Source organism: Primulina tabacum, chromosome 10 (genome assembly GCF_025594145.1).
Source record: "Primulina tabacum isolate GXHZ01 chromosome 10, ASM2559414v2, whole genome shotgun sequence".
In the NCBI taxonomy this organism is placed as follows: domain Eukaryota; kingdom Viridiplantae; phylum Streptophyta; class Magnoliopsida; order Lamiales; family Gesneriaceae; genus Primulina; species Primulina tabacum.
The window spans coordinates 5,005,072-5,017,261 of record NC_134559.1 but is presented as its reverse complement, the minus strand read 5'-3'; the positions used below and the strand labels follow the sequence as shown (position 1 = coordinate 5,017,261).

The 12,190-nt window shown below is 35.6% G+C and overlaps 2 protein-coding genes across 4 annotated transcripts; one reads left to right on the top strand and one right to left on the bottom strand.

Annotated features, from left to right (window-relative positions):
- Positions 1-7,506: 7,506 nt before the first annotated feature.
- On the bottom strand, positions 7,507-8,577 carry LOC142505841 (NADPH-dependent aldehyde reductase-like protein, chloroplastic). Its single transcript, XM_075618959.1, has one exon. It carries the CDS (start codon positions 8,489-8,491, stop codon positions 7,700-7,702), a length of 792 nt encoding a protein of 263 aa, XP_075475074.1. The 5' UTR covers positions 8,492-8,577; the 3' UTR covers positions 7,507-7,699.
- Positions 8,578-8,617: 40 nt separating this feature from the next.
- On the top strand, positions 8,618-12,145 carry LOC142505842 (rRNA biogenesis protein RRP5-like). Of its 3 annotated transcripts, none has more exons than XM_075618962.1 (6): positions 8,618-8,826; positions 9,311-9,524; positions 10,867-11,043; positions 11,442-11,538; positions 11,682-11,837; positions 11,933-12,142. In XM_075618962.1, exons 3-6 carry the CDS (start codon positions 10,988-10,990, stop codon positions 12,041-12,043), a joined length of 420 nt encoding a protein of 139 aa, XP_075475077.1. In that variant the 5' UTR covers positions 8,618-8,826; positions 9,311-9,524; positions 10,867-10,987; the 3' UTR covers positions 12,044-12,142. The 3 variants fall into 3 exon arrangements, with proteins under 3 accessions (XP_075475077.1, XP_075475076.1, XP_075475075.1); XM_075618961.1 differs by lacking the exon at positions 8,618-8,826 and adding an exon at positions 8,921-8,945; XM_075618960.1 differs by lacking the exons at positions 8,618-8,826; positions 9,311-9,524 and having other exon boundaries at positions 10,382-11,043; positions 11,933-12,145.
- The last annotated feature ends 45 nt before the right edge of the window (positions 12,146-12,190 follow it).

The window sequence follows — 12,190 nt, the reverse complement described above, 5'->3', positions numbered from 1 at the left end:
TTGTGAGACGGTCTCACGAATTTTTATCTGTAAGACAGATCAACCCTACAGATATTCACAATAAAAAATAATACTCTTAGAATAAAAAGCAATACTTTTTCATGGATGACCCAAATAAGAGATCCGTATCACAAAATACGACCCGTGAGATCGTCTCACACAAATTTTTGCCTATGAATTTTCTTTAAACAAGGAAATTAAATACCTGATGAAATTTAGTGTTTTAAGAGTTTAATTTTTATATTATGGATTTAAAAAACAATATTAAAGGTAACTAAACATGTCCATAGCAAATATAAAATAATAATAAACTTAATACATGATTCACCAAGTGCCGACGTCACTATCTTGTATAGCGACATAAACCTCTTTTAACAGGAGATAAACCTAAGTTCGATCCAAGCGATCGTGCCATCGCACTTCGTAATTTTTTTTGACAAATTCTAACCGATTTAAAAGGTAAAAAAAATATTTGAAATATAATTTTTTAAAAAATAATGATAAAATTTGACAAAGAAGTGAAAAAGGGCCTGACCTCTTTTCAAGTTATTCACCACGAATGGGTCGGCCCAGACTTTTCTCGGAGGAGAGAAGAAAATATCTGATAATTGCACAAATGAATCAAACAACAAAGATGAAAGATAGAGCAGTTTTTGTATGAGATGGGTGAATCCGATTTCTTACTTAACATTAAAAATAATATTTTTAATATAAAAATAATATTTTTTCATGATTTGTGATATTGTCTTGTAAGAGTTTTTTTGAAGACGAAAACTTTACACTAACAATGCATACACATCAGAAGTCAAGAAATTTTGGAGTCAATCATATAGCTAGAGTAGAAAATAAATTAACAATGCAATTAAGTAAGTGCTGTTTATATGTTAAAAACACAAAATGAGCAGAAGTATGTATTAGTACAATTATTATTACCTGAATAAGGTTGTTTGATCTGTTAATTACGCTGACAGAATAAACCGCAATAAAACAAAAGTAGGTCACTTGTGATACGGTTTCACGAATTTTTATCTATGATACGAGTCAACCCTACCAATATCACAATAAAAAATAATACACAAATAAAAAATCCTTTTAAACTCTTAAAACCGTCTCACATAAATTTTTGTTGAAGGGAAATATAATTTTCATAGTAAATTGATTTCCCTAATATTATCTTTTCCTTGTTAATTTGATTGGGTATAATATTTAATTATGGTTTTGCCTTTCTAGATAATTATGTTAAGATTTTATATAATATACTCCTTAAATTTAATTTGTTTCTTGATAAGATTTTGTGAAATATTGGATTTTAGCTTTCTAGATATATATTTATGATAATGATTTATACGATATGGTATTGTTGATTTTGTTTCTCATATAATTCTTGTTTACTATATCTTATAGATTTCTTTATGGAAGATAAACTCTAGGAGAGATGAAGGCTATAAATAAGAGATAGAGATTCAAAAGCATTGACTGAGAGAGATGAAGAGAAATTCAGAGAGTTTTAAGTGGTGGAGTTTTTCAGTGGAGTATTTTTCGTGGGCGGCTTTTTCGATTTATTGCTATCGTGTTTTTTCACTCTGTGCTTGAAAGTTTTCATGTTGCATATCTTGTGCACGTTGCATGTTGTGGTTCTCAAAGAAAAACATCCTACAAAGACGCTGTTGTTTTGAAGAGTGCAGAAATCGCGTGTTGCCTTGAATGTTGGGGACATTTGCAGACAACATCCGTGACGAAGTTGGCTGAAGATCGGGTTTTGTTGTTTCAAGTTTTTGGCTCACGTTTTTGCTTTCTTGTTCACGTTCTAATATTGTTGGTTGTTTTTAGAAAGCTTTATTTTCTCAACTTGTTGAGAAAATTGATTTTTGTCATAATCACTAGTGATAGGTTTTTGTAATCGGTTTGATTTTTTAGTGATTAATTTTTTGCCATAAGGCACCGCACAAGTATTTATATTTGTGCAAATTTAATCTCGTCCATCTATTTATTTAAAGTCAATTTATGTTTTAAAATATAATATTTCGCTGCATGTTGTCCGAGATGTTGTAACATCTGGCACAACACTTAATTCTGATTAAACACAAATTCACTATTTTATATCATATTCTGATATTTTTATTATTTGTACTATCTGTCGAACAATACAACTCTTACAAGTGGTATCAGAGCCTACTCTTGATATAATAAGTGTTGATTCTGATTTTTGTTTTGTTTGACAGAAATATTTAAATAGACACATCACTGGCAAACGCAGCACTTCGACCACCAGCTCCTAAACCTCATGTCCAACAATAGTTTCGACCAAGGAATGAAGAGAAACACTGGCTGCAAGTGAACCCTTTAGGTGTTGGCCTAGGTGTTGGCACTCCTGGCCGCAACATCTGCGAAAAATCAGTTTGTTTAAAATCTACAGCTTCTGGAAATTCGAGTGTAGATGATGAATTGGAAGCTGATGATGAAGAGATGATTCTTGTGAGTGTTTAAAAGCTTTATGAAGAGTTGTTTGAGGATTGTACCGAAAGAAACAAGCTTAACTCAACTCTTATGAAGGAAAACACCAATCTAAAAGCCGTGGTTGCCAAACTTGAAGTAATTCTGAGCAAAAAGAATTTAGAACTGGGTAAGACCAAAGAAGAGCTTCAAAAGACAACTGAAACATTATCCAAATTCAATTCGAGCACATCCAAGCTTGATTCCATACTTTTAATGGGAAGAGATAATAAAAAGGGCTTAGGCTTCAAAGACGGTGTGTTTGAGATTAGTGAATCATCCAAGTCGACTTTCTTTGTGAAAGAAAAAGATGTTACATCCACACGACCTACATCTCCAATCAAAATCTCTCCACCAAAAAGACAATCCACTGCACATGTCCCTAAGAAAAGAAAACGCAGGTGTGTATGTCATTACTGTTTTAAGCCTGGACATATCAGGCCTTACTGTTTTAAACTCAGGGATGACCACATGAATCAAAAGACGAGTCAGATGTTGCCTCGAATGTTGCCCAACATTTCCTGCAACACCTCCCACCATCGACCTACGGTAAGACAAATTTGGGTACCAAAGGTAAAAACTTACTGTAATGTTATCTATACTTCATTGAAGACTAACACCGTAGGTCATTGGTATTTTGATAGTGGAAGCTCACGCCACATGACAAGATCACGAGAACATCTTACTGATTATGTTGATCAAAAAGGTGGTAGAGTAACCTATGATGGGGGAGCTAAAGGAAGGATTGTTGGAAAGGGAACATTAAATGTTGAAGAACTACCAAAGCTCCATAATGTGCTTCATGTTGAAGGATTAAATTCGAATTTGATAAGCATAAGCCAACTGTGTAATGATAATTTGCATGTCGAGTTTGATAAACATACGTGTGAAGTGTTTGATGAAACTAACTTGTGCATTATGACAGGTACAAGGTCTTCGGACAATTGCTACCAAATAGATGAAGAACGTTCATGCAAACATGCAGAAGTTAGTGAACTCGACCTATGGCATCAAAAACTTGGACATGCTAGTTTCAAAACCCTTAAGAACTTGAGTAAGTACGATGCTGTACGATGTATGCTTAACCTATCATCTAGTACACCATATTTTGTGGAGACTGTCAAAAGGGTAAGCAAAATCGCGTGTCACATCACATGTTGCCCTACTTTGGGACAACACATTGCCTTGAATTGCTACACATGGATCTTATGGGTCCTGTGGAAGTGGAAAGTTTTGGAGGTAAGAAGTATTCCTTTGTTTGTGTTGATGATTTCTCACGGTTTTCATGGATAAGTTTCATTAGGGAGAAATCAGACACTTTTAATGTGTTTAAAAAATTGGTCACACGGATTACAAACTTTCATAATTTGAAGGTGAGAAGGATAAGGACTGATCATTGTAAGGAATTTGAAAACTCCTCATTCTCATCTTTTTGTGACAAGAAAGATATTTCACATGAATTTTCTGCTCCAAAGAAACCACAACAAAATGGGATAGCCGAACGTAAGAATAGAACACTTCAAGAAATGGCAAGGGTGATGTTGACTTCAAAGTGCATTTCAAAGCGTTTTTGGGCAGAAGCCCTTAACACAGCATGTCATATTTCAAATAGGGTGTATTCGAGAAGTGGTTCGACTATGACATCGTATGAAATAATTATGGAAAATAAGCCTAACCTTAAATATTTTCATGTTTTTGGTTGTGTGTGCTATGTTTTGAATGACGGGGATCAACTTGCAAAATTTGATTCAAAGAGTGATAAGTGTTTGTTTTTGGGATATGCAACTAATAATCGAGCTTATCGCATGTTTAATTTACGAACTAGGACTATTATGGAATCCATTAATGTTGCTTTTGATGACTGTGCAGATTTGAAAAAGAAAACAGCTGAAGATGATGTGGAAGACCTACTGGAAATTCCAATCATACTGGAAAATGCAGATGTTGCTCCAGATGTTGCAACACCTAGCACAACACGTGACACTGAAGTCATTGAAGATGAGGACGAAACGAATAGCGATGATGACGCAGTAGATGATGGACAGAATATTCCAAGAAAAATTCAGAAAAACCATCCATCATCTCAAATAATTAGAAGTATGCATGAAGGTGTCAAAACTCGAAAGAAAGAAAAAGTAGATTACCGAAAGATGGCTGGACTTATTTGCATGAGCTCCTTGTACTCACAGATTGAGTGAATATCTACTGAAAATTAGGTTCAAACTAGGTGAGATAGACAAAACTCTTTTTATTCAGAAATCTAAAGGTGAGATTCTTATTTGTCAATTCTATGTTGATGATATAATCTTTGGTTCCTCATCTCAAAAGCATGCTGATAATTTTGTTGAGTGCATGTCATCTACATTTGAAATGAGCATGATTGGTGAATTAAGTTTCTTTCTTGGTTAACAAATAAAACAAATGCATGATGACATCTTTTTGTGTCACTTTCAACTGCTGAATCCGAATATGTGGCAGCAGGAAATGGTTGCACTCATCTTTTGTGGATGAATCAAACGATTGAATACTATGGACTTAAAAGTGAAACTTTAGTTGTGTACTGTGATAATTTTAGTGCAATCAATATTTCAAAAATTCCAGTACAACACTCTCGAACAAAACACATTGACATTAGACATTACTTTATTCGAAATTTAGTAGAAATAGGATTGATTCGGATTGAATTTGTTGGTGCAAATAACCAATTGGCTGACATTTTCACAAAAGCATTAGATTTTGAGAGATTCTCCAACCTTAGTAAATCTCTCAGCATGTGTTCTGCCTGATCATTCATAGATGTTGTCCCAAATGTTACAACATCTCGAACAACACCTAACATGCGTGTGCATTTTTAGGATTTTGGCATTCTGCATTACATTCATACTGTTATCACAATGATGTACAATCTTCTGATGCACTTACAACTTCTTGTTCTATTTAATCTAAACACACTTGGACATGATTAATGATATGTTTAAATCACAAAGTAGTTGAGGGATGATCATGTACTCCATGACATTGACTCATACGAAATGTGACTTGAAAAGATTAAGTAAAAAGACAAAAAAATCAATTATGCATATGCTCTGTATCAGAAGAAAAGATTGGAAAAAGCTACCTAAAAGAGTCCAATGAAGACTGTGCTTTTAGTGTGGGAGCTACCTCTTCTGAATTTCATATAGAAGGTAAAATAGAAGAAATTGGAAAAAGCTACCTAGAGAAGTCCTAAAGAAGACCGTTCTTCTAGTGTGAGAGCTACCACTTCTATGATCAGAAAGCTGTTAAGTCACCAAGTGTGAAGAAAAATCAAAATTGTTTTTCTGGAATTGTGCGTGTTGTCAGAAGATATTGCCAACATTTGTGAAAACACTTCATTTGTAAACATATCTCATATTTGTTTTCATGTTTCCATTTCTGTTACATTCTGTTATTAGGCATAAATAGGTCATGCATAAACATAACATTGTTAATATTGTTTTGTCATGAGGTATTAGAATTTCAAGAGAGAAAATTCGTTGAAAATCCAGATTTTACGAAAAATTGAATATGTGTGATTTTTGATGGTTCAGTGGTATTAAATCGATGTGGGTTATAATTCTGGAATTTTTTTTTGAAATTATTTTTGACGCAATTATTTCAGTAATTTTGGATAGTGATTACGAGCTAAAGCTGATCTTGTCTCATACGAGAACTTAGTTTCTGACTATCGTCTGGCTATGGAGGTAGATGTCCATTCTGCACAAAAAAGGGGAGAAGACGCGACTCAAACTCAAGGAAGTGTGAATTGAAAGGATCAAATGATACCATCTATCTGATACATTTGCTTGATTTCGTTTTTAATGTTCTGCTTTGTTATGGTTTTACTTCCCTGATGTGTTTCTGTTTTAATAAACTGCTAATGATTTTTTGCATGTGTTGTCTCAAGTGTTGCCAACACAACGAACAACAGCCGTACTAACTTGATTTTATTCAGGGGGAGAAAAATTCTCATATTAAGGGGGAGTTAACTGGAGTGTAATTGAGAAAATGAGTTTGATTTGATTTTGTCCAGAAAAGCAAAAAGGGGGAGATTGAAGGGAAATATAATTTCCATAGTAAATTGATTTTTCTAATATTATCTTTTACTTGTTGATTTGATTGGGTATAATATTTAATTATGGTTTTGCCTTTCTAGATAATTATGTTAAGATTTTATATAATATCCTCCTTAAATTTAATTTGTTTTTGATAAGATTTTGTTAAATATTGGGTTTTAGCTTTCTAGATATATATTTATGATAATGATTTACACGATATGGTATTGTTGATTTTGTTTCTCATATAATTCTTGTTTACCATTAGATTTCTTTATGGAAGATAAACTCTAGGAGAGATGAATGCTATAAATAAGAGATAGAGATTCAAAAGCATTAACTAAGAGAGACGAAGAGAAATTCAGAGAGTTTTAGTGGAGGAGTTTTAGTGGTGGAGTTTTTCGTGGAGTATTTTTCGTGGGCGGCTTCTTCGATTTATTGCTATCGTGTTTTTCTCTCTGTGCTTGAAGGTTTTCCTGTTGCATATCTTGTGCACGTTGCATGTCGTGGTTCTCAAAGAAAAACATCCTACAAAGACGCTGCTGTTTTGAAGAGTGCAGAAATCGCGTGTTGCCTTGAATGTTGGGGACATCTGCAGACAACATCGTGACGAAATTGGCTGAAGATCGGGTTTTGTTGTTTCAAGTTTTTGACTCACGTTTTTGCTTTCTTGTTCACGTTTTAATATTGTTGGTTGTTTTTAGAAAGCTTTATTGTTGAGAAAATTAATTTTTTTCATAATCATTAGTGATATGTTTTTGTAATTTGTTTGATTTTCTAGTGATTAATTTTTGCCATAAGGCACCACACAAGTATTTATACTTGTGCAAATTTAATCTCGTTCATCTATTTATTTAAAGTCAATTTGTGTTTTAATATATAATATTCCGCTATATGTTGTCCGATATGTTGTAACATCTGACATAACACTTAAATCTGATTAAACACAAATTCACTGTTTTATATCATATTCTGATATTTTTATTATTTGTGCGTCCAACAGTACAACTCCTGCATTTGTCAACAAACACAGCGAGAATTTCCAGACGTGCACAAATCTTATAATAAAAGCATAAACAAAAACAATATATTATGAGTGAGCGACGATAACGGTATTTCAAATTTAGATTCATTCAAACAACAGAACCGCCGTTGATCCGAATGATTTGTCCATTAACCCACGCGCCACCGTCACTCACCAAAAACCCGACCAGCGGTGCCACGTCGGTCGCCTCGCCCAATCGACCCATCGGACAAGCGTCCACCGACATCTGGACCATTTCTTCGCTCTTACCAGCAAAAAAAAGATCCGAAGCAACCGGCCCAGGAGCCACGCAGTTCACAGTGATCCCACTTCCCTTCAATTCCTTCGCCGCAATCTTCGTCATCGTCTCCACGGCGGCTTTTGAGGCGGCGTACGCCCCGTACCCTGGTATCAGTGAGCCCACGAGCGAAGATGTGATAAACACCATCCTCCCTCCGCCGCCGCGCGCCAGCCGCTTCGACGCCTCGCGGCAACAAAGGAACGAACCTTTGGTGTTCACGTCGAATGTCGTTTCCCAGATGTCGACGGTCGTATTGGCTATGGATGAGAACGTTGAATCTAAGGTCCCGGCGCAGTTCACCATGATGTGGGCCGGTGCGCCGAATTCTTGCTCTGCTCGATCGAAGAGATGCTGGACGTCCGTTTCGCTGGAGACGTCGGCTTTGACTGCGATGGCGACTGTCGACGAAGGCGATTTGGAGTTGAACTCTGCGGCTATGAGATCGGCCTGGGTTGAGCTGGTAACGTAGTTGATGACGACCTTGGCCCCAAGGGATCGAAGGTGAGTCGCGATTGCGCGTCCGATCCCTCGTGCAGCGCCGGTTATTATGGCTACTCGGCCGTTGAGTGGCGGAACATCGACGGCGGTGCTTGTTGCCATGGTCAATCGAGCAGTCTCGATGATTGTTGAGAGGTTTTATACGATGCTCTGTATATATATAGTTACATACGGTGGTGATGTCAGCCAATGCGTCAGCAAAAACTTGACTAATGTGGCATGGGTAATCACGCTACAGACACCACCTAATATTTTATTTTGGAAAAATACTTATTTCTTGTCGTTCACCCCTTTCCGCTGCTGAGCCCTGCGAAAATTATTCAAACCTTCATTCCAAGTAGAAATGGCACCTCCTTCAAGGAAATCTCAACCGAAATACCTCCGGAATCCATCCAGAAAAGCTGGGATATCGAAAGGAAACCTCCGCAGCCGCACTGGTTCGTCGCAAAAGCTACCTCTCCAGCTCGAAAACGATGCCCCAAATTTCGTGCGAGGTTTTATACTCCCCTGCTTGAAGAATTCACCCTTAAAATTGTGCCTCATGTGGCTAAGCATGGTAAATTAACAGAAAAAAGTCACCTTACCTGGATGGAAGGCATATAAGTTTGTCTATTGAGTTATGATCAACATTAAGCTGAAGATATTTAGGATTTGTTTCACCGAGAAAGACAAACAGAAAAGGGACAAACTAGATGAGTCTAGTATCTCTTGCTTTTGATATAATGCTTATCGATAATCTGTAAAAATTAAAGGAAAGGGTATTGTTAAAGCGATGAAATCTGCCTTAATTTTGCCAGTAGATAACAATTGTTCCATGAGTTCAAAATGATCAGCGTTCCTTATTTCTATAACATATTCTAGTTCCTTGTCAGAATTCTTCTTTCAAATTTAACAAATGCTTTCTTTATGCTGACGTTTTAGGTGGGGGAAGAGCTTTCAGAAAAGAAGAGAAAGACGAGATTGGATCAATTTTGGATAATGAGATTGAGGTCGACCTCAGATCATTGGAGAAAAGAAAGAAGGGAAAGAAGATGAAAAAAAAAGGAATCAATCCGTGGAGGATGATTTAGGTTCACTATTTGGAGATGGAATTAAGGCTAAATTGCCTAGATCTTCCAATAGGATCACTTTAAAGGTATGAGTTTCCATGTTATTCATTACTTATTCTACTTAATTCTGTTTGGTAAATCCTATTGGGAACTTTTTTTATCATGTATTTTGATGGAATGGATTATTTCAATTTAAGCTGTAAGTAGTTTATAAATATGATTGTTTTAATAAGTAGTGTGTTGGGAATAGCTAGGTTATAGTAGGACACGACTTTTGGTGATTCAGGTAACTTGGTGTACCAAAATTATTTAAGCTTGTGAAGTCCTTGAAATTATAAAGATCGTGTGGATTAGTATATCATAATTTCTTAGCCTCTTAATTTATATATGGGCATGATGTATTGACTAGTAAATCTTGAATATTATCAATTCCTGCATGAGTTCTGTAAATAAAGGTTGGAGTACACCTGAGGCTTAGATGTTGAGGAAGTTTAAATTTTGGAATCTCTCCAGTCTTCGTGGCCCATTAAGCTCGTCGAGAGTACCTATGAGGAGCATGCACAAATACACTTATATGCATCATGTATCTAGCCTTATCTTCATGGTGTACATATGGAAGAGTTTTAAGTTTCTGATGTGTCTCATACTCCAACTAGGCCTATAAAGTTCTTTCAGAATACACATATGGGCACTATAAGCTTACGATCTTATATATCAAGTGTAGTTTTATCTTTATCAGTACTACATCTTGTTTGGTACCAAATGATCTACCTACAGAAAAAATCATTAATAATGAGGACCATTTTGAAAACTATGGTGTATATCAACACACCTTGGTCATATCCATCAGCATATTTCTCCCTTTTGAATCTGATAATGTTATGCATGTGGACATGCATGTAATTTTATTTATTTGCAAATTTTGCTAATGTTTTTAACATATTTGAATATCTCACTTATTATCGAAAGTTTCCAAGCTTTAGTGAGCTCTATTTGGTTGTAGAACATATGTGCACTTCTACTCACCGTCATCAAAAGATTACACCACACATATAGGCCAAGTTCGAGGCAAAGTGTCGGAATTTAGTAAAGCTTACGCTTTGACCATGAACTAGGCCTGGTGAGACTTTAAAAGTTTGAGGCCATGAATGTGAGATACACCTATGTCCACTGAAAATATGTTTTAGTTTTGGTGTGTAAAAATACTCTAATGTTTCCTTTACCTCTCCATTAAATATGACAGAATGTTTATGGTTGATGTGCAATGATTTTTTATGGATATTTTGTGTTTTGATGTACCTCTGAAGATGTGCAATTTTCATTGGATTTTTATGTGGAAAACAAAAAAATCCTAATGATTTTTAACTTGACTATAAATGTTGGTTGCATTGTAGCTTTTCAGTATATTTTTTCGACATATCTGAGCAGGGAACAAGAAATAAGGGCTGCCAAAGAAAGATTGCTGGAAAAAGACATCCCAAAGAGTAGCGATGAATTTGAGAAACTTGTTCGAAGCTTGCCTGATAGTAGCTTTATATGGATAAAATATATGGCATTTATGCTCTCTTTGGCAGATGTTGAGAAGGCAAGATCCATTGCTGAGAGGTAAATGGTCAATATGTATTTCTTTCTTATTCTAATGAACTTGAATTTTATAGGGTTTTTGGTTTGAGAAGCATTCTGCACCCTGATATGAATTTACTTTTGTCATTGTTGATCTGCAGTGAAAAGTTAATGTATAGAATGCTGCTACTGACGATGCTTTATTGACATCTAGTTGACTTGTACAATGTATAGATGCTAAAACTGATGTTGGTGCTTTATTCACATCTAGTTACTTATCTTTCAATATTAGCTGTGCAAGCCATCGCATATAATTATTAAAATCCGTACTTAATTAGCTTCTGTTTGTTTTTTTGAGCTTCTCAACTTGTTAGTCTCATCCTCACATGAAGTGCTAAATCATCTTTAAGTTAATCCATCCTTTTATCTCATAATGTTAGGGCTCTGAAAACAATTAATATTCGAGAAGAATCAGAGAAACTGAGTATCTGGGTTGCTTATTTCAACTTGGAAAACGAGTATGGAAATCCTCCTGAGGTACTAAAAGAAACTCCTTCGCATATCATTCATTTTTTTTGAATTTGTTGGGCTAGTCTTCACACTACTTCAAAGAAGAAAATAGAATCATTCAAAATTCCTCGTCATTTGATTTTTTTAGTCTACAAAATCTTCCTTTCCAGGATGCTGTTATGAAAATATTTCAAAAAGCGTTGCAGTATTGTGATCTCAAAAAGGTGCATCTTGCACTCCTGGGAATGTACCAAAGAACAGAACAACACAAATTAGCTAGCGAGCTTTTTGACAAAATGGCTAGGAAGTTCAAGCATTCATGCAAGGTAGGTTCAGACATAGCCATTCTTTCTTTTTCCATGTCTTTGCATTTTACTTCCTGCTGCTGTTCTGTCTTATAATGTATTTTTGGCATTTTCAGGTCTGGCTAAGTCACATTCAATCTCTTTTGAAACAAAACTCTGATGGGATCCAGTGTGTTGTAAATCGTGCCCTTCTGAGCCTTTCTCGACACAAGCATAATAGCATATAAAATTTATTTCACAGACTGCAATTCTCGAGTTTAAATGTGGAGTTCCAGATGGAGGGAGATCCCTGTTTGAGGGAATGTCATCCTTGGAAGCATAAAATCGACAATCCTCTAGGTGAAAATTTTGCCTAGCGTGTTGTAATAAAAAAT

Excerpts from the sequence above, each read along its gene's own strand:
- LOC142505842 (XM_075618960.1), top strand. The coding sequence starts at position 10,793 with ATGATTTTTAACTTGACTATAAATGTTGGTTGCATTGTAGCTTTTCAG. Across the intron at positions 11,044-11,441 it reads GCAAGATCCATTGCTGAGAG|GGCTCTGAAAACAATTAATA; the intron begins GTAAATGGTCAA and ends TCATAATGTTAG. Across the intron at positions 11,838-11,932 it reads AGTTCAAGCATTCATGCAAG|GTCTGGCTAAGTCACATTCA; the intron begins GTAGGTTCAGAC and ends TGGCATTTTCAG.
- LOC142505841 (XM_075618959.1), bottom strand. The coding sequence starts at position 8,491 with ATGGCAACAAGCACCGCCGTCGATGTTCCGCCACTCAACGGCCGAGTA.